Source organism: Phymastichus coffea, unplaced genomic scaffold, assembly GCF_024137745.1.
Source record: "Phymastichus coffea isolate CEN01 unplaced genomic scaffold, Cenicafe_Pcof_1.1 PCOF00046, whole genome shotgun sequence".
In the NCBI taxonomy this organism is placed as follows: Eukaryota; Metazoa; Arthropoda; class Insecta; order Hymenoptera; family Eulophidae; genus Phymastichus; species Phymastichus coffea.
Window position 1 is genome coordinate 1,642,140 of NW_026706857.1, and position 25,490 is coordinate 1,667,629.

The 25,490-nt window shown below is 39.4% G+C and overlaps 5 protein-coding genes across 15 annotated transcripts; 3 read left to right on the forward strand and 2 right to left on the reverse strand.

Moving 5' to 3' along the window:
* Positions 1 to 1,486: 1,486 nt before the first annotated feature.
* On the forward strand, positions 1,487 to 13,087 carry LOC131664907 (long-chain-fatty-acid--CoA ligase 4). Of its 8 annotated transcripts, none has more exons than XM_058936359.1 (9): positions 1,487 to 1,582; positions 4,328 to 4,417; positions 9,236 to 9,590; positions 9,832 to 10,200; positions 10,264 to 10,659; positions 10,738 to 11,050; positions 11,134 to 11,397; positions 11,484 to 11,759; positions 11,851 to 13,087. In XM_058936359.1, the coding sequence occupies exons 2-9, from the start codon at positions 4,398 to 4,400 to the stop codon at positions 12,003 to 12,005; spliced, it is 2,148 nt and encodes a 715-aa protein (XP_058792342.1). In that variant the 5' UTR covers positions 1,487 to 1,582; positions 4,328 to 4,397; the 3' UTR covers positions 12,006 to 13,087. The 8 variants fall into 8 exon arrangements, with proteins under 8 accessions (XP_058792342.1, XP_058792346.1, XP_058792348.1 ...); XM_058936361.1 differs by lacking the exon at positions 1,487 to 1,582 and adding an exon at positions 2,185 to 2,246; XM_058936362.1 differs by lacking the exon at positions 1,487 to 1,582 and adding an exon at positions 3,071 to 3,089.
* A 263-nt stretch (positions 13,088 to 13,350) lies between these two features.
* LOC131664910 (NADH dehydrogenase [ubiquinone] 1 subunit C2) lies at positions 13,351 to 14,502 on the reverse strand. The gene is made up of 3 exons (XM_058936368.1): positions 14,257 to 14,502; positions 13,706 to 13,849; positions 13,351 to 13,622 (listed from the first exon to the last, which is right to left on the reverse strand). Exons 1-3 carry the CDS (start codon positions 14,429 to 14,431, stop codon positions 13,573 to 13,575), a joined length of 369 nt encoding a protein of 122 aa, XP_058792351.1. The 5' UTR covers positions 14,432 to 14,502; the 3' UTR covers positions 13,351 to 13,572.
* Positions 14,503 to 14,683: 181 nt separating this feature from the next.
* LOC131664837 (DNA-directed RNA polymerase II subunit RPB3) lies at positions 14,684 to 16,537 on the reverse strand. Of its 3 annotated transcripts, none has more exons than XM_058936247.1 (6): positions 16,519 to 16,537; positions 15,799 to 15,911; positions 15,585 to 15,729; positions 15,302 to 15,506; positions 15,021 to 15,227; positions 14,684 to 14,945 (listed from the first exon to the last, which is right to left on the reverse strand). In XM_058936247.1, the coding sequence occupies exons 2-6, from the start codon at positions 15,882 to 15,884 to the stop codon at positions 14,761 to 14,763; spliced, it is 828 nt and encodes a 275-aa protein (XP_058792230.1). In that variant the 5' UTR covers positions 15,885 to 15,911; positions 16,519 to 16,537; the 3' UTR covers positions 14,684 to 14,760. The 3 variants fall into 3 exon arrangements, with proteins under 3 accessions (XP_058792230.1, XP_058792231.1, XP_058792229.1); XM_058936248.1 differs by lacking the exon at positions 16,519 to 16,537 and adding an exon at positions 16,413 to 16,425; XM_058936246.1 differs by lacking the exon at positions 16,519 to 16,537 and having other exon boundaries at positions 15,799 to 15,990.
* A 261-nt stretch (positions 16,538 to 16,798) lies between these two features.
* Positions 16,799 to 20,056, forward strand: LOC131664836 (serine/threonine-protein phosphatase 6 regulatory ankyrin repeat subunit A-like). Of its 2 annotated transcripts, XM_058936245.1 has the most exons (3): positions 16,799 to 16,813; positions 17,061 to 17,477; positions 17,554 to 20,056. In XM_058936245.1, exons 2-3 carry the CDS (start codon positions 17,469 to 17,471, stop codon positions 19,192 to 19,194), a joined length of 1,650 nt encoding a protein of 549 aa, XP_058792228.1. In that variant the 5' UTR covers positions 16,799 to 16,813; positions 17,061 to 17,468; the 3' UTR covers positions 19,195 to 20,056. The 2 variants fall into 2 exon arrangements, with proteins under 2 accessions (XP_058792228.1, XP_058792226.1); XM_058936243.1 differs by lacking the exon at positions 16,799 to 16,813 and having other exon boundaries at positions 16,841 to 17,477.
* A 622-nt stretch (positions 20,057 to 20,678) lies between these two features.
* On the forward strand, positions 20,679 to 25,321 carry LOC131664875 (leucine-rich repeat-containing protein 40-like). The gene is made up of 9 exons (XM_058936303.1): positions 20,679 to 21,052; positions 21,919 to 22,112; positions 22,186 to 22,389; positions 22,477 to 22,600; positions 22,678 to 22,990; positions 23,069 to 23,269; positions 23,465 to 23,797; positions 23,884 to 24,069; positions 24,718 to 25,321. Exons 1-9 carry the CDS (start codon positions 20,893 to 20,895, stop codon positions 24,824 to 24,826), a joined length of 1,824 nt encoding a protein of 607 aa, XP_058792286.1. The 5' UTR covers positions 20,679 to 20,892; the 3' UTR covers positions 24,827 to 25,321.
* The last annotated feature ends 169 nt before the right edge of the window (positions 25,322 to 25,490 follow it).

Genomic DNA, 25,490 nt, shown 5'->3' on the forward strand with positions numbered 1-25,490 from the left:
CACTTGTAAATGGGAGAAGGCTGTTTTTCACTTTTTACTCGTTCGGATGCCACTGTCTCGAGAACGTTACTAATTCCATTACTTTCCAGCTTGCGCATTCTTTGCTTTAGCTTCAACCGAAACATTAGCGACTGGTAGGCTTCTCGTTCGCAGCTTCGCCGAGCTTTAAATGTTTTCTTAATTTAGAGAAAAGAGAAAATCACATTTACATAATACTGACCTACATTGTAGAGAAGCTTCTACAAAGAGGACGGATTAGCCGCTCTCGCGAGTGAGTGTTTTTTGATTACTATGACTTTTTTTTTCTTGCGCGTTGGCATTAATCTTTTATCTCCTTCTAGAAAAACACAGCTGATCAAAGGTCGCGGCGAGCGCGAGCGAGGAAAATTTACACTCGTGAAAGAGTCTGACAAGGGAAAAAAAGAAATGATGATCGAAGGTTATACGGTCTGATGCGTGCATTTTTCACTCTGTTATGGCGCGTTTGTTAGAACACGGCAAACTAGCTACGTGCTTTATGCACGCAAACGCGCGCGCGTAGGCATGCGGTTCCTCTAATCCCACATACGAGATCTTCTTTTATTCCGTTGCGATTCGCGAAAGCTCCAAGTTCAAGTCATATTTTCAATTTGCTCAACTGCCAGTAACTTTTCTGCTGTCGTTCGTTCGCTTATGTTACGAAAGATTCAATAATAGTGTTCTCGCGAACAGTTGGTTTGAACGCGAAGATTTTTCCTCTCGGGCCCACTTGACCGAGCATATTGACCATTCTGTTTTTCCGTTAAGAATTTACTCAGGCAAACACATAGAGTTTAATTTGTTCGAAGTGTTACGTGTACGTATACTATGTATACATATAGTACGTACACTAGAACGAGGAAGACATTAGCTTTAATTGTCGTCTACTTTATTTTTTTCCTGATGACAGATGTCAATTTATGAAGGATGCGTGGTATAAAAAGATACCGTTTACTTGATTTGCAAATCATTATCATTAAGTTTTAATGGTCAAAAAAGCAATTAAAGACGTTTTTTTGCACAGTCCGAAAATATCCTTCGTCATCTCACCGCCTGCCCATTATTTTCCCCTTCTCATCCAGCGATGCGCAGTGAGCACGTTGCATAAAGTGTAACGTCTGCTCACCGGCATGAGATGATACGAAAAACATCGTCGAAATGAGATTTTAAAATGATGCGGCTCGCGAGAAAGTTGTAAAATACAACGTGGGACCGGCAGCGGGCGAGGAATCGCTGTCAACGCGGTTCGTCAAGTAGCCGCCCGTGAACCGATGGCTGCTTCACGGAGCACGCCCACGCTAATGCACTTTCCGATTAAATTAGCTCTCGGCTGTACGGGTACGAGCCCTCGCTCGCGTGGTACAGCGGCCCTTCTGCATGGAATCACCCCGCCGAGGGCGCCGCCGTCAATGCAACGCGCACCGACGGCGCTTGTGTTATATGTATACGCCGCGCAGCTCAGTCGCAGCCGAGCTGCAGTCGAGCGCGCGAGTGCAACGCGATGAGCTACGCTAGAAGAGCAACAGCCGAGTGATTTTTATCGCATGACGACCATCCGAGAGAGGTAAATTACCCTTTGTCTCGTCGTCGCTTCTCGGTTGCTGTTGCGTTCCCTAGCTCCGAACCGAATCACAATCAGTTTTTGAGCTTGCGAGCAACGATGTCGTGTTGCAAATCCTTCAATTGTACGCATCGTCTGTTAAACGATATGCGTAATAGAGAAATATCTCGTATAAGAATCCTTCAATTACATAATAAGCGTTCTCGTCAAGGCCTAGTGTTACATAATGCACCATCACTTGCTAGAGTCATTCGACAACGCAGGTGTATAGTACATCATCTATAATTAAGATGTGGTCTGTATGCCGAAGAAACCAGTCCTTACAATAACTTAGATCGTGTAGAACCCGTTCGAGTAAGAGTTGTTCGAACTTTGGCACTCGAGTGGCGGAGACAGTAAAAGAAACGAACACAAACGCCACGTCCTTCGCTCGGGTCCCGCGTTCGTAACATCCACGTAAGGTTCTCTGTCTGTCTGTCTGTCTCTCTCTCTCTCTCTCTCTCTTTTGCTCTAGTGGGAAGCCACGTGGTATTCTCTCTTACGAGAGATCATACTCCCGCGCGCGCGTCCCACGCAGTAGTGAATCGAACTCTTTTGCGATGGGAACTGTTTTCGCGTAAGAACAAACAAATGCACGGTGCAGACGACGTTTAGAAGAACGCAGCAGGTAATTTGTGCATGGCTTGCTCTTTAAATTGACCGCTCAAGGCTCTCGCGCGCGTGTATCTATATATCTATTATTAACGCGACGCCCTTGCACTATTAAACGGCGCGCGAAATGCTGCTGAATAATTGAGAATTTTTTTGTTCCGCGATGATTTCTTAATTTTCCAACGAACCCGATAGATACCCGATGCACACGCCTACATCGCAATCGATATCGCTTCTTCAGTCTCAAGAGTATCGCCCGGCAAGAAAGAATAAAGAGTCCTTCGCGTGTGAAAGGCTTTCTTCTGACTCTCCTCGGCTCGACGCATACACATGTACACATACAGTGGTGGCAGTACGCCTCCTTTTTCTCCTACCGTGAACGTATATATAACGTTAGGTTAGGTCTCGCGCTTTTTTTGCATGCTCTCCTCTCGCATCCACGCGCAACAGTATAATACGGGATCTAGCCTTGTGCCTCGCTCTGACTCTTGTGTGTGAGGAAGATGGAGGCTGCTGCGCGTTAGGAGTTATAGTTTGATCAGTGCGTGTATCGCGTGCATGCAGCTGCTGTGCTGTTACTCTTGTTCGTTCGGATTGATGATCTAACCTCTAAATTCACAATCGCGACCTTTGTCATTTATTGTTTATTATAACAACAAATATCCACGGTGTCGTAGTAGGTATAAACATCATTGATAAAGCAAGAAAGAACCACCGCGGACGCGAGTGCGAGTGGATTGGAATTCGTTCAGACGTTATTTTTTACTCTTACGTCTCAAAAGTGAGGGAGGCCAAAAAGATAACAACTGCAACATACTTGAACTTTAGTCAAAGCCTCGACTATGATAACGGATGGCAGGTACATGTGTGTATAGTTTTTCAAATATCGTGAATCGTTAGTATCTCTTTCTTTCTTCCGCGTGTATCAGCGCTTGTTCACACTTATCAGTAGACAAAAATAATTGAGCGAAGCTCTCATGATATGTGGATCGCAGATTGAAGATTAAGTCGGCGGTAGCGTTGATTGATAATCAGAAAGTACAGTCGGCGAGCTCGTGCAGCGAGCAGTTCAGTCTTTCGCTGAACGGCCGTTCGCCGACAACGTTGTTTTTTTCGAATATATAAGGGGGTGTAACATTGTATACTGATACTGTACCATCAGTGCTGCTGCTGCTGAACGTGCCACGAGGTGAGAGATTAAGATTTGCTTTATATGCAAATAATTTGATAGGACGTCGCGTGCCAAGTGATTTAATTCAAAAATATACTCGCGGTCTGTTCTCTATTTTTTTTCTTCGCCAATCAGTAGGCGTCGACTTGACTTTGTATAATTCGGTTGACCGATGAATGGGAGAGCTTGATTGCTCTAACTGATGCTAATGTATTGTACTTTATATGTAAATTCAGAGCATCTTTATTTCGTAATAATACACGTGTATATATCACGCGTTTACGAACGACTACTCTTCCAATTGGCTCTTTTACCTGTGTTCTCGGGGACGATACCTTTTTCTTCTTTATCTCTAATATTTGATGTCGTCGCGTTCGAATTTATCTAACAAGTCGATGGTAAAGAAGGAAGATCTTTTTCTTTTCTGGAGCAGTACCAATCTTATCTTTGTAACGGCGATCATGCATTAATTTTGTTCCCTCCGCTTTGGGTTGACTAAGGTGTCTATAATCGTTTCTGAAATATCGTTTCACATAGTTACATTTCACACATTACGCGGTAAAAATGAGTATAAATAATACGAGGCGAGTGATTGATTTCGTATTCGAACAAGGTTAATACATATACGCACTTGGTTTGGTGACATCGTTCGGTTTGAATAAATGCTGCGGTTAGCGTCTTTTTATTTCTCGAAATATCAATCAATTTCAAAAAATATTTTCTGTTGTTTCTGTTACGTGATGTACTCGAGAGTGCAAAGATTACGTAACGACATCTGTGTGATGTCCGATAATTCAGAGGAGTAAAATTCTCGTCATCACGCTTATCATTTATACAGAGTGCCTTTCACGATAAAGAATGCGCTTTATTAAAATTAATAAGCGGTTTTCAAGTAGAAATTCTTTACAAGAACTTTTTGCTTACAGTACAGTATAGCCGAGAAATACGAGAGCGATAGAGATTTCCAAAAAGAGAATTAAAAAAAATCCAGCAATCATGATTGTCGATGACAAACAGTGAGTTGTCTTATAATCAACGTGAACGATGTTGTTGTTGCATGACATGTATCTATAAAAAATGCACGCTGTTCGTTTTCCGCGGTCTCTCATCGTTGCACGATATGTAGAACGCCTTGCAAATGTAATTTTCTTATACATGCTTCGATATGCCGCACTCTCTTTCATTTCACTTTTCTCGATGTGTAATTTCTTGTAGTTTCTTTCTCTCCGTACATGTAGCTCTTGATCCTGTAATTGTAGCTTGCCCTAGAGTATATGTAGTACTGTATTTTTAATTACTTCGATCGCAGAAAATCTCCGTACTATTTTTTTATTTTTTTTTTTAGTTGACATGTTCCCTCGAAGGTCGCGTTGCGTGCGAGCGATGACATGCGCGGTTTGCTAAACAACCAATACGCGTTCTATTTTTAATTGAAGCGTAAAAGCGTACCTTGAAAATTGAAGAGCGAAATTTGATCAAGTGACTTACATTAAATGATCTCGCGTATTCGAGAACGACTATATAGCCGTGCACGGGCAGAAAGTAAGTGGACTGCGAAACTTGCCGAGTCACCGTATAAAGTCCAAAGATGAATCACGCGCGTTTAAGCACACTATTCCGTGATAAACAGTCATCCTCGCGTCCTAAAGACAAATAACCGAATTACGTGTGCTTAATAATATCCCATGCTATGACAATCAATTATTCATCCCCTCTTGTCTCGACAAGCTCTCATCCGATTACGAGCGTCTTACAGTGCGAAACACTTTAAACGCCACAACAAGCGAGAGGCCGATCAATGACTGTATTCTCGTTTTTTTTTCTTTTTCCTTTTTTCAAATCTTCTTTCTCCCCGTCTTCGCGCTTCACTCGTCGCTGGCGCGTGCATAAGGTTTCATTGAGGAAGCAGCAGTTTTGGTCATTCATAAAAACTTCCCGTTCTTAAGTGTCTCCAATGGAGGATTTAGACGTCAATAAATACACGCTCGCGGATATTATCAATACTGACAATTCTCCGAGGACCTTAACAATGCGCATTATTCGTTAATGAGGGATAACACGCTGTTTTTTTTTTTCCTTTAAACAAGCGGAAAAAAGAGCTCGCGTGGATAACTTTATTTCTGTGCGACAGAGAGATGAATTTGAACAACGAAGATGATACAATTATCGAGACACGTTGTTGAATTATCGCTCGCGGAAACACAAAGTACATACGTACTCATAATGTTCATATATTATTAAGAACGCTGTTACAATTAGCTCTGACAATGTTTGCCTTGAGATTTTCAAATGGTAAGTTTTTTTTCATTTTCAATAAAGAAAAATAACAACAACGGATACAAGCTAGTCGTATTAATTTTATTTACGCGTTAAAAGAAAACTAAATTTAATAATCAAGAAACTTATCAGTGGTTTCAAAGCTGGATTGATTGATATTTATTTATCAACAATCAGTGGAAATACTATAAAATTGAATTTAAAACTGCATATTTTTTTGCAGATAAGTTTTATTACTTCTCGAATTATAAATGTTACAATAGTACTTTTTGAGACATCTGTTCACAAATACCTAAGTTTTCGATTAATAATGTGTCAAAAAATAAATGTGCCAATGTATCAAACAGTTATAGCATACGAAAAAAAAATTAACGTATTTTGATTTCCCTGCATTATATTATTAACAAAGAAAATGCATCTCTTACTGTAAATGCGAATATGAATGATTTATACAAAGAAAATTTATCATGGTTACTTTTGAGACTACGGATAAACAATATCAATTAACAAATTACCATGCAAAGTACTTGAAACTTTTTTAAGAGATTAAAACTTTTAAGAGATGAGCGTAAAATTCAAATAATTGGATATTCTCCAATCGTACCAACTTCCGTAACCGAGAATTCAACAGTATATACTTGTTTACTTAATTCTAAGGATTTGTTGAGTTAGCTTCAGTAAAAATAGTTATCTGTAACGTGCAATGGAGAAGATTGCAATTGTAAAGTTGTAAAAACTTGTATTGCTAGATATTTGCTAGAAAGCGTTATTCGCAAAGTATTTCTTGAAACAAAATTCGGAAAAGCTCTGATTGATCAAAGTTTCGATGGCAAAAACTATACAAGGTTTACAACAGCTTATACCTATTTGATAGAAGCTCTAAGAAGGTTATAACTAAAAGATTATAGAAATACGTGGCTGACATTATAGATATTCTATCAATTCAGAGAAATTTCGAATAAGAACATTTTTGTCAATGATCTTTATTAGACGAAATTAAACAAAGTAGTTAGACGTTATTAAGGGATTTCAACGATTTTATTGAGATATACTGAGTTAGAATTTTTCAAGTACTGATCCAATGTTTTAATTCTCTTAATTTAATGCTTGATTGAAATTATGTTAAATCGTGCTCACAGTTTTTAGAGGACATGCTATTGTTGAATCAAAGAGAGCAAGAAGTTTACGAGTAATTAATCTTACGCCGATTTACAGTAAAACGATCACTTGCTCCCATCATACCTTTGTAGTCACCAATTAAACGTTTGAGCAAACAATCAATTGTTCATCCAAAAGTACTGCTGGTGTAATTGGAATAACGAAAAAAATGTGTTATGGATGTTATGTTAATATGCGTAAAATTCGATAGGAAGGTATTTTTGAAAAACTTGCAATGAACTTTTGCACACTTGCATTAGGCAAAACATCTGCGTGAAAAGTCACGAAACGTATTGATTTTGTTTTCGACTCTTACTTTGACAAATCTATTCAATCTTCTAAACACCTAAGGTCTGTGATACGATATTATTTATCATGATCTTTCTGCAGATGAAGCTTTGTCGAAACAAAAAGATAAAGTTCAGAGATCACCGCAAAATAAAATAATTTTCTTGTGACGAGTTAGTGTGTAGTCAAAAATGATTCCATTACAGTCTAATACAATGTGCTATTCGAGCATACTATATTGAATAGATATTAAAAAAGCAGATGTAAAATTAAAACTGCATGTAAAATGTACCATCATGCAAGATCATAGAAATATTATTTGATCTCATGAGATACGGATGTCATTGTGCTTTCTTTATATTTTTAAAAAATTTTTTTGTTCGATATTAGCTACCTTGCATCACCGTTGATTATATCAGTAAAGCTGGTACAAAATTATTGGTATTGGAAGTGAACTCCGTTAAATATTTGCTTAATTTTAGATAAGTGAATAAATTTTAATTTAATTATTTATTTGATTCGCATTTTACAATCATAATATCCAATTAAATAATTAATGTTTTTAAATTGTAATTACTTCTCTCCTATCATTTCCCCTATCCTTATGAAGTTGAATAGTAACAAAATTGATGACCTTTTAAACAATAAAATATCGACTTATTTCTTATCAGTTAAGAAATCATTTAAATCATGCCTCAGGCCCACAACTCAAATACGAACAAATTTATAGGAGTTTAAATAATTAATTTGTTAACAACAAATTAATGTGATCAGTTGCAGCTTTCTACCATCGAAATTCGGATTCAGGAGATCGAAATACATAAAAAAAACTCTAGTAATGTCACGGACATTTAAAGCCTACAGAAACCCCTGTTACTTCTAGATTACGCCGCTCGTTGATCAAATTAGCACAAAACAATAACGTCTACAAGCACGGAATACTACTCCGGCTCTCGTTATTAATGAGATGAACGTCTCGCAAACAACAAAAGCTTTTTTGGTTACGTAAAGGCAAAAAAACCATTGCTTCACATCATTCACGACTGTTCGAATTTCACGGGTTGTGTAACCAGCTGATAAGCTGTAGCAAAATTCGCCCGTGCCCTAAAAATAATCTGTCGTTGCATGCGCTGATCTTTCGCCAGGAACTACCGAGCGGACATCAAGAAGATACCGAAATTATCATTAAAAAAGAAATATAAAAAAGGCAGCATGTGCTGGTTGCATGACATCGTTGTGGACAAAGCCACCAGTGCCGGATAGTATTTATCTGGCGGAAATAAAACTGAACTTTAGACGTTGGCATTTGGAAAAGCACAATCAGCGCGCGCGACAATTGTTATTTTATTTAGCCGATCGAGAGAATCAATTAGCGCCGGCGAGTCGTAGATATGCGCGAGATCGCACTTGTGCAACGCACATCATATTTATCCGCGCGTCGACGTTGTATATCTGTCCGCGTGATTTGCGTATCGATAATTGATCGATTTGCCGGGGCGTTCACATTGGCCCACGCCGTCGCGCGTTTTTATCGTCCTTTCGTCTTTACTCGGCGCACGCGTAGACAAGTATATTGCGATTGCTTCTGTAGGTCTTAAAACATATTGTACATCTGCTCTTTGACTCTATTCGAATGCTTAGGCTCAATCTGTAAATGTATATAGTATTATTTATTGCTAACGAAGCTTGTAAGCATGTAATTTGTAACATGGCACTTGTAAGCTTATTTGCCGTTCTTTGTAAATATCAACTTATTATACCACAAATGGCAGGTTGCAAATAGTTGCCGATAAGTTTGTATAGTATATAACTTGGTGATGATGGCCATTCAGCTCTCTCTCTCTCTCTCTCTCTCTCTCTCTCTCTCTCTCTCTCTCTCTCTCTCTCTCTCTCTCTCTCTCTCTATCAGATGTGATTTTGTCATTAAGAAAATAACTGATGATTATTTCAAAGAGAACAACTTGAGCTCTTCCCGCGCAGAGCTGACTTGGCAAACACTGCTTCTCACTTATTTTCTTTCCTCATTCAACTTGTTTTCAGCTGTACAAAAGACTAGAGACGACGGATGTACTTTACGAGGCAGCTAAACACAAATTGAAATGTTTTTGCAGAGAGATGGACAGCGTGTGGATAACGGGTGCAGTGGGCGCGATCAAGGCATTATCCTATGTCTACGACCTGATCACCTTCCCGGTCTACCTGCTGCTGCAACGTCCTTGGGAGAAGCGCAAAGCCTCTCGGCGCATCAAAGCGCGACCCGTCAGCCAAGACGAGCACTCGATCGTTTATAGAAATGTCGATCCCATTGGTCCGATGCACGCCGCCCTTGTTCGACAAAATATCGATACCTTGGAGGCGATGCTCAAGTGGGTTGCCAAAGTTCACGCTGACAAAGGTTGCTTGGGCACAAGGCAAATCTTAGCCGAGGAAGACGAGGTGCAGCCGAATGGTCGGGTTTTCAAAAAGGTGAGTCGCGTGGCAGTCAACTTTATCGCTCGAGGCAAAAACCAAACAGTTGCTGATTCCAATACCCAAAGAATCTTTAGCGGCAATAATCCGTTTTCTCATCGAAGCGCTAGCCTGTTATTTTGTATCGATATTTTTTCCCTTGCGATCTTTACTTAGCGTGGCAGAGTGCTGTTTTAACGAGCCAGTATCCGCCTACAAAATTGAACAATAAGCTCATGAAATTACCCTTCGCTCACAGTACAAAATGGGCGAGTACAGGTGGAAAAGTTTCACCGAAGTGGAGAATTTGGCAGCTAAGTTCAGTCGTGGCTTGAAGGAGCTCGGCTTGACAACGCGCAAAAACATCGTCATCTTCGCCGAGACACGCGAGGAATGGATGATCGCGGCACACGCGTGTTTCAAGCAAAATCTCACGATCGTCACGATCTACGCGACTCTGGGCGACGATGCCATTGCGCACGGCATCAACGAGACAGAGGTCGACACTGTGATTACCAGCTACGAGTTGCTGCCAAAATTTAAGAAACTCCTGTCTAAAGTACCCGAAGTCAAACACATCATCTACATGGAGGATCAGCTCAAGCAAGCTGATACCAGTGGATTCAAGGTATACAATTCATTTGAATTTCACATAAGGGTATGCATTCTAATGGTAGTTTCGGACGTTCAGGAGTTGGCTCGTATTATCCCGTTCCAAGAGGTGGTCAAAGTTGGAAACACGTCGAATGCCGCTTTAGTGCCACCCAAAACCGAAGATACGGCTATCATTATGTACACCTCTGGCTCAACTGGCGTGCCTAAAGGTGTCATTCTTTCGCACAAGAATGTCATTGCTACCTTGAAAGCTTTTTGCGATAGTGTGATTATCAAAGACGATGATGTATTTATGGGCTTCTTACCCCTCGCTCACGTCTTCGAATTGCTATCCGAGAGCGTTTGTCTGTTGAATGGTGTGCCCATTGGATATAGTTCGCCATTGACGATGATCGACTCCAGCAGTAAAATTCAAAAAGGTTGCAAGGGTGATGCGAGTGTCTTGCATCCGTCTTGTTTGACTGCCGTACCAGTGAGTTCATTATTTACTACTCGAACGTAATACGTCAGTTTTACTTGATTTACTCCATTTTATGCTTTACGTTGACAGCTGATTCTCGATCGAATCTCAAAGGGTATCAACGAGAAAGTCAAGAGATCAGGTCCCTTCAGACAGGCAATCTTCAATTTCGCTTACCAATATAAATTGAAATGGACCCGACGTGGCTATGACACGCCAATTTTCGACAAAACAATTTTCGCCGCCGCAAAACACGTTTTAGGTGGTCGCGTGAGAATGATCCTCACTGGCGGTGCTCCTCTCAGTCCGGACACGCATATGCAGGTCAAACTCTGTTTGTGTGTTACTGTGATTCAGGGTTATGGATTGACTGAAACATGTTCCTGCGCTACTGTAATGGATGGTAAATATTTTATTAGGAAACGATATTTGCATTGCTTATTTCTTTGACGTATTATTTAACGTATTATTTAACGTGTGTTTCAGCTTATGACAGAAGTACTGGAAGAGTTGGTGCCCCAACTACGGTCTGCGATATCGCATTGGAAAATTGGGAAGAAGCTGGTTACAAAGTTACGGATAAGCCAAATCCACGAGGTGAAATTATCATCGGTGGTGATAATATTTCGGAAGGATATTATAAACTTCCTGACAAATCGAAAGAAGATTTCTTCACTAAGGACGGCAAGAAATGGTTCAGAACTGGCGACGTTGGCGAATTTCATCCTGATGGAGTCATTAAAATTATTGGTAAGTTATACCTTTTTATTTTTATTCAAATTTATAACTTTATCTGCCAATTGGTACTTGGAATAAATCTTTTGGTTGGATAATAGATAGGAAAAAAGATTTGGTAAAACTTCAGTTTGGCGAGTACGTATCGCTTGGAAAAGTGGAATCTGAATTGAAAACATGCCCACTTGTAGAAAATATTTGTGTTTATGGTGATGCTACCAAGCACTTTACAGTAGCTTTAATTGTACCAAATCATCATCATCTAGAAGAAATTGCTACTAGTCGTGGCATTACTACCACTTCCTTCGAAGAGTTGTGCAATAATCCTCAAGTGGAAAAGGCAGTCCTACAAGCTCTCGTTGAACACTCGAAAAAATGTAAGGATCTCAACTTGATTTTCATTCAATATTTTTATAAATAAGTGACCGATGAATCGTTATTTGAATTCTAATGTTGTGTTTTTTTCAGGCAATTTACAGAAGTTCGAAATACCAGGAGCTGTGAAGTTAGTGACAGAAACATGGTCGCCCGATATGGGTCTCGTAACTGCTGCATTTAAGTTGAAGAGGAAAGAAGTTCAGGAGCGTTACAAGCATGAAATTAGCCGTATGTATGCTTCGTGATGTCACGCAGACAAATATATGAAGAAATGTGCGTAACACAAATGAGCGAGTACTGTCAATCTATCTTATTTAAGAGAATCTACCTTATTTTAAAAGGACACCTCGAATAGGCAAATCGTCGTGAATGTCACGAAAGCGCAAAAAACTGGGATATTTACGCACAAGTGAAGAATGGGCTTTCACAATTGTCAGTCTAAAACTGTTAAATTGAGACTGTCAAAGGTTGAAAATAAGAAAAATCAATAAGCAGCTTCCTCAAGGAGCCGATTCTTCTTGAAAATAATTGTGCTCTGTTAAAATAAAAATTTTTTACACCAAATAAATATAAATGTATTGCATACCTCGTTTCCCTGTATCATGTTTGGGAAACAAAGTATTTTTATTTTGGATGGAATCTTAGCATTATAATGTGTGAATATCATGTAACAAAAGAAGCAAATTAAAAAATACTTAATTTGTATTATATATAAAAGTATATGTATTAGATTAGTATGCGCAAGTTACATGCATGGACAAATATTAAAAAGGACCATTTTATTACTTTTTTGAACTCAAAATATTCGATCATCTTTTTATCATCTCTGAATCGATTTGAATTGTACATTTTTAAATGACGTCTTTTATTAATCATGGAACCAGTAAAAAAAGCACAAAATAAAAAAACAAAAAATATCGATGGATAAAACTGATTGTATGCATAATGAACAAAATTTATCTTGTAAAAACATATGTATGTAATGTACAATTAATGTGTGCGACTGTTTTTATTGTTGCAACATGATGTATAGATTAAAATGACTGTGTCATTTTAGTTTTTAGATTTAAAAATTTTAAATAATTTGCAGTGTAAGTGTGAAATGAAAAATGCGTAAATATGTAGGAGTAATATAAACTATCGAGAAATTTTTCTGAAAAAGTATGACTGTGTAAATTGTAAATTGCTTTTATTTTAGAAACCGTTAAATTTTTTAATTATAACTGAATATTTTGAATGACATGTTACAGATTTATAAAATGGCCTACTATTGTGAATAGGAATGATTGTGTATGTGGTATACTTGAAATAAACTTTGTGAAAATAAACAAGTTTTTTAATTATATTTTAAAATATGAAAATTATTTAACTAATCTAGCCACTAATGACTTAATTTATAACAAAAAAATTATCAATGTAAGTTGTAAAATAATTTTTTACTTTACTTGTAGAACTATTAAATTTGATATTAAATGTTAGAAATGAAACATGAAACAAAAAGAAAATAAATTTAAAGATAAGTATAATGTCATAATTTTATAGAACTACTTTTATAATTTTAAATTTTTTGACCATTTTATTCAAGAAACTGTTTTTTTATTATTTCTTTTATACGTTTTTATTAATGTTTAATACTACAAAGAAAACTTTGGCTAATGTACACAATTTTCAAATTTAATCAAGATTAAAAGTTTATTATGATAATAATTTCAAATTGGATGAACACAAAAGTGTTTATTTCATCTTAATTAAGATTTAATAATATTTACATGACTTCAATGACAATACTCTACACACCATGTTATAAAATAATCAACGAACTGGTACCCACTCCCAGAACACATCATTATATGTCTCTTTTTCTAAAAAAGAAAAGAAATTTATTAGCAAATTTTTACATAAATAGTTTATCAATAAGTAAAAAACCAATTTCATCAATACTCACTAGGTGGAGGAAAGTCTTCTGGGTGTAATTTGACATAATGCCGCAAAACTGCATCTCTTTCAGCTTCTCTGTGCCACTTGGCATCTTCAAGGACTTTTGCACCTACAAGTCCTGCTACTAAAGCAATTGCATATCTGCGTAGACCTACACAATTTTATCATATCATAGCATTGACGTTACATGGCCTAGTAGTATTGTATTAAATACATATATAAGTTCATTAAAAAATACATCAATAATTGATTTAGTGTGTTATCAATAGAGCCATCTTGTTTTTTTATAAAATAACAAGACATTCAGAAATATCAAAGCAATAAGTTGCAAAATATAAAAATATAAAAAAATATGAATTACAAATATTATCCCCCACAGTATAATTGTGTTCCATGTGTAATTGCATAACCAAAGTTTTGAGTGAGACTGTACCTCAGATGTCAATAACTGATGCAAATCAACAAAGTTATTATACCCTTATATTCAATAAATAATGTATAATAATAGAAGTATTATTGATTAGGGATATTATTTCGAATATCATTGATAAAACTTACCTGCATAAATTGGTCTTCTTTGGAAGTAATTAACATAGGCCACGCCACTCACAACAGTACCTGGTATTACGATCCAATGGAACCATTTTGAGAAGAAATTTGGCTCATAATTTGGATCAGGTGTAAGAATATCTAGAGCCCATTGAATGTCGGTGTTTCCTGAATCCGAACTCATTTTCTACGGAATATTATTCTAAAGAATATTGCCGCTGCTAGCTGCGAGCATACTATATACTTTTACTTCAAACAGAGAACCACTAGGTGATCTAGATAGTCATCCTTTCAAATTTGTTGGTCGGTGTTAGAGAATGTTTAATTAGCGACTATACGATTTCGTTCGAATTACTATCTGCTACAGCGCTAATATTAAATTGATTTAAAAAAATAACGGGTTTAAAAAAATAATTATCAACTTCATAAATTAGTAAAGCATATTATTTATTTATTTAATTACGGAATAGGTCTTATCTATAAAAACAAATTTACAAAATAGATACATTATATTTAATGATGGATACTAAGAGCATCACTCTGTACTTCATGACTCAACTGAGTCTGCAAATTAGAAAGTTTGTTTTTTAATGCTGCAACTCCCATCAAAACAATGTTTTCTGGCTTTAATGCTCCACTACTCTCCACATTGTAAAAATATTTGTTTGGCTTGGCTTCCCAATTGAAAGGAGCTTCATCTGAATCATATTTTGAAAATTGAAATTCATGATAAACTGTAACAAATTTATCAGTTTATATATTTGTAAACTTACATTGATCCTCTTCCAATTCAGAATATTCTGATTTTGGCCACTCATCAGGTTTAGGATACAAAGTATGTCTCATAGCATTATCTGGATCATACTCAAAACTAACTCCTGCAGTAGGATTCCATTTAGCATGTTCTTTACCAAAACCTTTCTTAGCATAAGCCCTGAGCTTTAACTCTTGACCCTTACGTAACTTTACAATGAGAATTTCTAAATTAAAAAGAATATTGATTTGTCAGTTGAGTAATTAACAAATCAACTTGTTTGTCAAGAAATAAACATACCATCTGTTTCTTCATATTCATTTGTATCTTCTCGATGCTTTGAAGTAACTGGAACTACTCTGTGATCACTAGACTTTAAGTCCGATGTTGTAACATGTCTAGTTTTCTCGTCTGAACATTTCACATCTAATGTAAATTCAACACAACACTCGGGGCAGAAGTCCATACATTGACAGTCTCTTGTATATTGGATCCGATCTACAACCTGTGCATATAATCATTGATTAATTTATAAATTTATTGCAAGCGATAAATAGCAAAAATAAAAAATAAAAATATATACATCATCGCTTATTAATGGGACCATTCCAATTCTGTGAGCCAAAAATTCATCACTCAAAACTGTTGAATTAGCTTCTATTTGTACCCAATCGATAGCCATAGTTGGTGTTTCAGCAATAAATACTCTTCTCAAACTATTGGCCACACTATAAAAAATATGTTTTAACATCATTTTTATTAAAAACAGGTTATCATTTTTATTAAAATTAGGTTACCTGAGTTCTGTGTCTTCGACTTGGAACTTGATGTTTTCATCTGTGAGTTCTGAAATATGCACTGTAGGTTGATTAGCGTACGGCATTTTGCCTTTTGTTAATTAGTAATAAATCTAACAAGTAAATTAGAATAAATAAAAGCCGACGATACCACAAACTCAGATAACTTAAAATTAAGGGTACTTCTCCAATACAAATGTAAATCGCACGCAGCAAGCGTAAAACCAAGAAATTCTGAGAGCTGCCAACTTCGAAATTCAAAATGAATTGGAAAGACATAATTCCTATTGTACGTAGCCTCAAAAAATTGTAAATGTAAACATAAAGCCGATTGACAAATTGTTATAACAAAATGGTAATTACCTTAAGTTATTAATCAATTATATGTAGTAAATTGAAAAATAAAAATATTATCCAATTAAGGTTTTATGTCTAGAAGCAAATCTCAAAGTCGTTTTGTTAATAAATATTGTTACTAAGTTCAAATTGTTCAACATTCATTCCAATAAAATTTTATGTTATAACATAAGATATATGTCTCTGATGTTATAACAATTCGTCCATTCCATATAACCATTTTGTTATAACAATTCGTTAATCGGCTTCATGTTTACATTTACGATTTTTTGAGGTTACGTACAGTAGGAATTATATCTTTTCAATTCATTTTGAATTTCGAAATTGGCAGCACTTAGAATTTCTTGGATATTGGAGAGGCACCCAAATTTGTATCGCGTTACAACCGTAGACGCGACTATTGTGTAGTACTGTAGTATGTAGTTTGTAATTTCATTCATTTGCGACAACGCGAACTGTTTCAAGTTCTATGGTTCCAAGTGTAGCCGCTAGGATTACCCCAGCATGCCGTTAGTAATTGCTAATCTTCTTAATCTCTGTTCCAGCACAGTGCGAGCTTCTCCGCCTGTAACATTGTAGTAATAGATTCTCATGATTTTACTTGAATTTGTTGATGTTATCAACTATTCACCTTTAACAACGATCCCACAATATAACAGTAAATATCTTTATTTGTAAAGGTTGTCTAATAATACAATGATCGATTTCTAATATCACATTATCATGCGATTAATATCCAAGTTTTATTAAGAAATTTCATTGAATATGGCTATAATTACTAAATTTAAATATTAAAATTTTTTTTTTGTTTCCTTTCCAGAGCTTACGTATATAAATTAATAGTTGGAACATTATTTTCTGGTGATGATTTTATTATCAACAACTTATTTTACTATGTTTTGCAGTCGACTACAGCCGATTCATGCCTCTCCTCTATAACTCGAGATCTGCCTACAAGTACGTTAATGTCACGTTTTGGATATAGTTAGAGAATTAAGTAAATAAAAGGACTACGCTAAGGATTTGATTAGTCGAGCTCTGAATTACTCCCGGCAGTCGAGTCGTAGCTCGCGCGTTTAGATGAGCAAGACGGCTTTGCGAACGCATCTTCTCTCGTCAAAGCGGAATTGAATTTTCTCGCCGAAGCCATGCATCGTCACTCGTCGGATTCGCGGAAATTTCGTACAGTCCTCGAGATTGTCTACTGGAAGGAAAATGTGCGGAGTCAAATAGAACGAGTCCTTTTGTCTACGTGACTTAGCTGTCGAGCATTTGAACGATCATCCAGGATTGATTAGCCGAAATCACTCGCAATGGCACTCGTAAGTAGGGAAAGGATGCTACTTATCGAGCGATGTACTCGAAGTAACAGCGCATCGACGTTGATTCCGTTGGCAGAGCAACGGAAAAGACAAGTTGTTCAGTCAGGAGCTTTTGCTGTGGGTGAAGCAGCAGGACAATTCTATCTTGTCCGCTCTGTCGGGCGTGAGGAATCTGAGCAAGCTGGCTGAGGGCGACGGGACGACGCTACTCCATTACGCCGCTCGGTTCGGTAACGTCAAGCTTCTGGAAAACCTCATCGAACTCGTCAATCGCGTCGACATCGTCAATCAGTCGGGGGAGACTCCGCTGATGTACGCCGTGGCCGGCGACCAGCTGCAAGCAGTCGCGACGCTGCTCGAAGCCGAGGCCGACGTATTGCTGGTCGACATCCACGGTCGCTGTGCCTTGACGATGGCGTTCGAGCACGCGGCGAGGATCAGCCCCGAAATCGCCGAGCTAGTCGTTCGCTCGGTCACGCCCGAGGCCCTGCGGGGCAGCGAATGCGTTGCGAGCGAGATCTTCCACCTCGACTGTCCGCTTTACCACTTCGTGTCGCTGGACGACGTCCAGATAACGGAGGTACTACTGGAGAACGGCGGCTCGGTGCACGCCAGCTGCCCGCTGACAGGGGACACGGCTCTGCACCGTGCGGTCGAGGTACTGAGCGTGGACAACGTGAGGTTGCTGCTGAACCGCGGCGCCGACGCGAACGCCAAGAGGTTCGACGAGCAGAGGCCTCTGTCGCGCATCCGCGACTTCAGGGACCAGAGCAAGGTGCTAGCGGTCGTCGAGGCACTGATAGGCGCGGGCGCGACGTTGGTCGCGCGCGGCCACATCACGCAGTACTCGCCGGCCGCCCTCTTGGTGAAGTACGGCGACTGGGAGGTGGTGCGCACAGTGCTGGACAGCGGCGTCGACCCGCAGTTCCAGGACTCGGAGGGCCTGGCGCTACTGCATCACCTGGCCGGCAACAGGCATCTCGGCATTCTCGAGGAGCTGCAATCGCTCGAGCTCTACGTCGACGTCCGCTGCGAGATGGGCAGGACGATGCTGCACTACGCGGCTCAGCGAGGCAACGTCTCCTCCCTCGAACTGTTGATGGACAATGGCGCCGACGTTAACGCTAGGGATCGGCTGGACTGCTCGCCGCTGTGCACTATCGTCAACTCGGTGTCGTCCGAGGACCTCTGTAATAGCCAAGCACTGCAGCAGTACGTGGAATGCGTGCAGCTGCTTCTGGAGCGAGGCGCTGACTGCGAGATATTCTCTGACTACAACGACGTTTGGCTCAAGCGCACAAATGAACAATCGGCTACAGATGAATTTCTGGAGCTGATCAATCCTATTTTGGCTTACGCGGCCATGCTCGTCGCGTCTGGCTGCGTGCTTCAGCCAGCCATGCAATTTAAAATTGAGTCTTGTCCGCAGCTCAAGCATCTCTTCGATTCGTCTTACGAGCAAGCTGAGGCATTCAAACAACTGATCATCGGGCGATCGGTGACTCTCTTTGACTTTTTGATCGCGGGAGAGGAACAACTGGCATTTTACGCAGAACACGAAAGTTTCGTTCCGGACTTAAGGCAGGTCATCCAAAGCCGCGTCTCTGACAAATACTACGCGTCTAGGCTAAACAAGCGGTTTTGGATGATGTCTCAGCTGTGCAACGTGAAAATCGACGACGAATTCGTCAACGATTTTTCGGAATCCCATGAATAATAAGCAGTTGTTAAACGTACTAAAGTTATAAAAATCTGGTTAGCGACCACTTTCTTCAAATTTATTAGAAACCGCTGTGACTATGTCTACCGATGAGACACTCGATCGATGTACAAAACCTGTGATTTCTCTAAGAATGACGACTGATAATTAGAAAGCTACAGACTAGTAATTTACTATTTGCGAAATGTTTTGTAAAATATAAGTAAATTTGCTTAACAAAATTAGAAGCACGTTCATTGAAGACAAAGGTTCCGATGGGAGCTCAAGCGAAGACTAAAAATTCATGCTATACCAACTGTGAAAGACCGAAACAATAAACGAATTGTATCAACTTCTTTACCAATGGGTACGTAGATTTAGTATTTTATCGAAGACGGATCAATCGGATGACCCTGAATTCGGTCACAAGCATTTCAATTTGAATACGTACTTAGCGAATACATCCAATCAAACAGCTTTTTATTAGTTTAATCAAAACAATAGTCTACTACACATACATCCTGAAGATAATAAAATTGTATGCAAAACCTTGAAAAGCCTCGTTGGTATACTTTATTGTTCGCATCGTCATTCCAATGCACCTATATTCATGAACGTTCGACTATAGAACAAGTGGAAACGCGTTGATTAAACTCTACATACTGCAGACAAGGCTATCCACAAACTTTGTATATGATAATCATTTGCAATGCTTGAACTTGTCGGTTGTCAGATAGCTAAAATTCAGTTGGAATTGTATCGCGCAAAGTGATTATCGAATGTATAAGATTATTGCAGGCATCAAAAGTCAAATATTCAATGTGAACTATATCAATTATATCACTAATAGCTTCAAAATGTGAATCGTATTAAAACTGTAAACATGCTAAACACTATTGTGTATCTTTGTCAATATATTAATCGTCCATCAACAGTATCGCAATTACGCAATGGACGTGTGGATTTTCAGCAATCACCGATGAGCATCGATAATGAAATTTTTTTTCGAAAAAGCCATCTTCGCTGCGAAGATTAGCTGTCATTGTCGGTTGTTCCACACATAGTTCATCATGATTCATCAACCCGATCGCAATGGTGACGTTTACTAAATGAAAATCACTTGGTTCGATCCAAAACGACGAAACGGAAAAATCTATGGACGGCGCTGAAAATGTGCGTCGTGGAGCGAGAAAAAAGTCTGGCTCCGAAACACCTGCAGAGCTGCGCGTTCCATAAGCGGGCAAAGTAGGCGATCCCATGGGGGAAAAAGCGTGCCGCTTTGGAAGGCGACGGGATGGACGCAGGTCGAAATGCGCACCACGACGAACCCAAATAGAGAGACAGGCGTTCTCTGCGTACGTCGGCCCCCTCCTCGCCGGTCGCCAAAGTACTTGCAATTACACGTAATAGCTCGCGCGGCGAGCGGTGAGGCGCAAAGTGTGCGCGCCTACGTGCAGCGGCGGCGCGGAGGCCTGACCCGCGGCACATGCGCGTTATTCCGGCGTGACATAACGCCGAGACGGACGGCGCGCCAACGCGCACCTCGGACCCGAGCAGTCGATCGTCGCGTCCTCCTCTCACTCGGCGGCTTGCGCGTGGCGAGCTTGCGGAGCTTTGTTCTGCCGAACGACATCGAGCGTAAGAGCGCGCGAGTGCGCAGCGGACGCCAAACGAACGATGGGGCGACGGTGAAGGTGCGCGCGTGCGGAACGAGCGATGAAGACGAGCAGCGCCCGCGGCCGGAAAATCAATAGCGGCCTGTCGGTGTTCAGGCCGCGCTCGAGAAGCGACGACAACCAGGAGTTGTCTTTGGAGCTAATCGTCGCGGCCAGGAGGTCCGGCAAACTTTGCCTGTCGTCCAGGGGTCTGGCCTCCGGTGAGTGCTCGACTGCCGTGGCTCGCGCCAAGCGCGACGTCAAGCTCTCCCAATATGTCACGCCGCGCGGCGAATATCTGCCGACGGAGTAAAAGACCGTGCGCGCAATGTCAAGGTGTATTCACAGCTGCGTGCACATCCAGAGCTGTAAAACGGCGCGAGCACGACACCATTGTCGCTTGGCATCCTCTCTCTCTCTCTCTCTCTCTGAATATTTTAACGGATTCGCAAGACTGACTTTTCCACAGACAGAGAAAAAAACGCGTCGAAAGCTCGACGACGACGCCTGTCTGTACGAGTATCTTTTTGAGGTCAATGTTAGGATTGGGCTGCTGGCCAAAACATTCACGCGGCTGTGTTTAGCTCGTCATTAAAGATTCTACCCAAGGTTTCACCAGGCTTTTTATAGTCCTCCTACTGTAAAAATATGTTATTAGATTTCTCTTATAGGGTCATATAATAACGCTGATCCGTTCTAATTCACTTAAAACGCAGTACATCTACCAATGTTACAACTCGAAAATAGTAACGCAGCGCCATTATACTGCAGTACGATTCTCGGTGAACAAGCGCGTTAGACAGTAAAAGCTGCTACGAATTGCCGTCGCAAAATGAGAGGAGAGCGTCTGCATTTGGAAAAGAATATAGAGAAGGAAAAGCCGTTGGGGTTACTTAAGAGTGTAAAGCAGGTTGCCATAGACGAGCGAAACGAGAGCAGGCCGTAACACGTGCACACACGACGAGGTCCGCGCTTGCACTCGGCTTTTTCTAACCGATCGATCGCTGTCAATCTAAATCCGAATTTCAATTGCGAGCCAGACATTTTTCTCAACCTGTTATACGGCTAATGATTCGTTTTTCCACAGTGCCCGACCGAGTATGGAACATCAACGAATTGACCGACGAAGAGCTGAAAGAGCTACAAGTAGACCTCCGTAATTCAGACAGCCAGGACAAGTGGTGGGAGTATGAGTCGCTCAAGACTTTGGATTTAAGCTCGAACAGCTTGACCAAAATCAGCGAGGATATTAGACGACTGGCCGATCTGATCAATCTGGACGTACGTGCGCGCATCGAAACTCGCTTCGGAATTGAGACAAGTCAATGAAATTATCGCTTCTGTGCTGTTGCAGTTACACTGCAATTTATTGGAATCCCTGCCCGAACAAGTTGGCTGCCTCTCCAAGCTAAGGAAATTCAACCTGTCGTCGAACAAGTTGCGAGGCCTACCCTGTCAATTCTTCAACTTGAACGAGCTGCGATGTTTGGATCTGAAAAGCAACTTGATTAAAGAGCTGAGCCCCGCTATAGGGGACTTGGTGATGTTGGAGTATCTGGTAAGGAGACGATGCCAAAACAGATGAGGCAGGCGAATGTTTGGCAACAAATTTCCGAGTTGACTGTAATCGGTGTATTTCTGGTAGAATTTGTCGTCGAACGAGCTGCGAACTCTACCCTCGGGACTCGGATATCTGGTACGATTGATCGCTCTGGATTTGAATCACAACAAGCTGAAAGAACTGCCGCCGGATATCATGAGCATGAGAGGTATGTACTACTTGAAAAAGAAGACGCTGTCCTTCTTCATTCTATTCCAACGACCTTTTGCGATGGCACTGTTGCAGCACTGAAGAAGCTCGACGTGAGTAACAATTGTCTGGAAATCGTTCATCCGTTGGGAGAGCTGAGAAAAATTGAAAAGCTCGATTTCCGCATGAACAATCTGTCGGCTTTTCCGGACGTCCGCGGCTGCACCTCGCTACAAGAGTTTCACCTCGCGCACAACGGCATCACGGAGATCGACGTCAACTGCCTCGAGAGCTTGGGACAGTTAAAAGTGTTGAACATGAGCAACAACGAGATCGACCTTATTCCCGACGAGATTATTTTGTTGATCAACTGCGAGCAGTTGGATCTGTCTTACAATAACATATCTGCGTGAGTGCACTTGCCAAGCCGCCCGTTCGACGATTATCCCGACAAGACGATGACCAGCTAATTTCTGATGATCCGCAGGATTCCTAGCTGCGTGGGTGTAATGCCAAATCTCCAGAATTTCATAATCGACGGCAACAAAGTGCGAAACATTCGTCGTGATATCGTCTCGTGCGGCACGCCTCGAATTATGAGGCACCTTCGGCAAACCATCAACCCAACAAATATCGAAACAACGAATTCACCGTTGCGCGTTTGCAGCGCAAGCAACTTTCCCGACAAGTAAGAGATTGCATTTCATTTTTCATGTAGTGTGGGATACTCGTTCGTCAATTTTTTTTTAACAATTTAATGTTGATCGTACAAGTTGGTCGAATTTATGCGCTTACACGAGTGAAATCATTCACTCCAATAGAATTGTATTATAACTATTGTAACCAAAGCGATAACTTTGACAAGAATTAATGGTTGAATTAGGTATACCATGAGAAACGCAAAATTGTTGAGTGTAGTCGGACAGAATATAGCCGAAATACCGGACGAGATATTCGAGAATGCCAAAGAAGCTGAAGTGACCTGCGTAGACCTAAGTAGAAACCGGCTGCAAGAATTGACGGACGGACTGTCAAAGGTGACAAGCGTCACGGATTTGAAACTGTCGTACAATCTACTTGGCGAGTTACCCGAGTGGATCGGAGAAAGTCTCACAAATTTGCGCTACTTGGACTTGAGCAAAAACCTGTTGACTTCGCTGCCCGACAGCCTCACTGGATTGCAGTTTCTCGTCGAGATCAATATCTCGTTCAACAAGTGAGTGACACCTATCAGACCATCTCTTTATGCGTCGACGCTTCTTCTTGACGAATATGCGTTTTTTTTTCTTTTTTCCTTTGCAGGTTCGAAGAAATGCCAGAGTGCATCTACGAGATGCCGAATTTGGAGATATTAATCGCTAACGACAATAAGATGTCGTCTGTCAATGTGCCAGCTCTTAGCAAGCTTAAGTACCTTGCGAATCTAGATCTGTCCAATAATAACATTGGATATGTTCCACCAGAATTGGGGAATCTCAAACATTTAAGGTTCGTGCTTTGTCATGATTTTCTAAAACGTTTGTAGTATTGAGCCGAATCATTAAGAATCCAGTTTTATAAATAATTTTCTAAGGTCAATCTTACTGAATTATTCCATCTATTTTTACTTCCATGACGTACATTTTTTAATAGCGAGCATTTATATAAAAATCAGGTTTTATTTTTTTATCTGATCATTGCATTTATTTTTCTGAACTGTAAGTATTTTATTAGCATAACATTCATCTTGATTTTATTGCAGATGTTTCTTTCAAGCAATAACTTATTTTTCTCATAGTTTCATCTCGAGTCTAAAATCACATATAAGCGCATTAAAAAAGAACTCATTTGCTTCTGCATTTACTGACATTATCAAAAACCCAAACCTATGTCACAAGAGCAAACATTTTAAAAATAGAGGTAAGAAGAGTGTGCGCTTGAAATAATCCATCGACATGTATCGATGTAATTAAAAAATGTTTGAGGCCATTTTAATATTCGCAGTCATTTATGCTTCTAGCGTTAGCCGAACAAATAATCATCTATCTTTAGCAGCCCAACCGCTCATCGTGATTTTGCAGTCTTTTTTTCATTTTCATCTTTAATTATTGCTGAAAAGTTGATATGAACGTTAACTTAAAAAATCAATTTTTTCAGAATGCTGTCGCTAAATGGCAACTGTTTTAAGCAGCCGAGACAAGCGACTTTAATGAAAGGGACTGAAGAAATTTTAGCGTATCTGCGAAATCGAATTCCGCAATCGTAATGGACGTTTAACATTATGAGAAAAGAATGAGTACAAAGTTTTCTTCGCATAAGGATAGATTAGTTTATATAAATTTATTAATTTATTACGTAATTGTTGTTAAGTTTATTTTTCATTCAAAATGATAAATTCCATAAAAATTTCAATAGAATTTAAAATCGAGACTATGGAAACTATACTTAGAGATTAAATCTTTCCAGATCACATGATATTTGATTAAGTTAAATATTAAATTGTCATTTAATATTTGTTAAATATGTTTAATAATTGTCATTTAAATAAATTTTAAATTATTTTGTAATAATTGTTAAGTGATATAATTTAATTTTAAAAGTGATTGTGAATGGTTAATCGTATGTCTACAATGTATATTTGAGAGATTGACTGTTTGTTGAACAGTAGTATTTAAAAAATACTATAAAAATAACTAAAGTATTATTTGAATTGTTTTAAAATCTTTAAAGAAAATGTATTCAAGATTAATTGTAACTCTGAAAATCTTTGTAAATAAAACTCTTGTTGATGGAAAAGAAAAAATGATATTTTATTTTTTCTAAATCTATTGCTCAAATGATTACACGAAAAAATATAACTATATACTTTTTAACAACAATTTTTGTATTTTTTACAGTATCATAAGATAAGTATCAGTTGAATGGGCTGG

What these genes read in the sequence shown, in the direction of transcription:
- LOC131664837 (XM_058936247.1), bottom strand. Translation starts at nt 15,884, where the DNA reads ATGCCGTACGCTAATCAACCTACAGTGCATATTTCAGAACTCACAGAT. An exon ending in TCCCATTAATAAGCGATGAT is followed by an intron (nt 15,507 to 15,584) that starts GTATATATTTTT and finishes TTATATGCACAG; the next exon opens with GTTGTAGATCGGATCCAATA. An exon ending in TGAATTGGAAGAGGATCAAT is followed by an intron (nt 14,946 to 15,020) that starts GTAAGTTTACAA and finishes AATATGATTCAG; the next exon opens with ATGAAGCTCCTTTCAATTGG.
- LOC131664907 (XM_058936359.1), top strand. Translation starts at nt 4,398, where the DNA reads ATGATTGTCGATGACAAACA. An exon ending in CTGATACCAGTGGATTCAAG is followed by an intron (nt 10,201 to 10,263) that starts GTATACAATTCA and finishes TCGGACGTTCAG; the next exon opens with GAGTTGGCTCGTATTATCCC. An exon ending in CTTGTTTGACTGCCGTACCA is followed by an intron (nt 10,660 to 10,737) that starts GTGAGTTCATTA and finishes TTACGTTGACAG; the next exon opens with CTGATTCTCGATCGAATCTC.
- LOC131664910 (XM_058936368.1), bottom strand. Translation starts at nt 14,431, where the DNA reads ATGAGTTCGGATTCAGGAAACACCGACATTCAATGGGCTCTAGATATT. An exon ending in AAGAAGACCAATTTATGCAG is followed by an intron (nt 13,850 to 14,256) that starts GTAAGTTTTATC and finishes AAAATTGTGTAG; the next exon opens with GTCTACGCAGATATGCAATT. An exon ending in AGAAGACTTTCCTCCACCTA is followed by an intron (nt 13,623 to 13,705) that starts GTGAGTATTGAT and finishes TTTCTTTTTTAG; the next exon opens with AAAAAGAGACATATAATGAT.
- LOC131664875 (XM_058936303.1), top strand. Translation starts at nt 20,893, where the DNA reads ATGAAGACGAGCAGCGCCCGCGGCCGGAAAATCAATAGCGGCCTGTCG. An exon ending in CCGATCTGATCAATCTGGAC is followed by an intron (nt 22,113 to 22,185) that starts GTACGTGCGCGC and finishes GTGCTGTTGCAG; the next exon opens with TTACACTGCAATTTATTGGA. An exon ending in GGATATCATGAGCATGAGAG is followed by an intron (nt 22,601 to 22,677) that starts GTATGTACTACT and finishes GCACTGTTGCAG; the next exon opens with CACTGAAGAAGCTCGACGTG.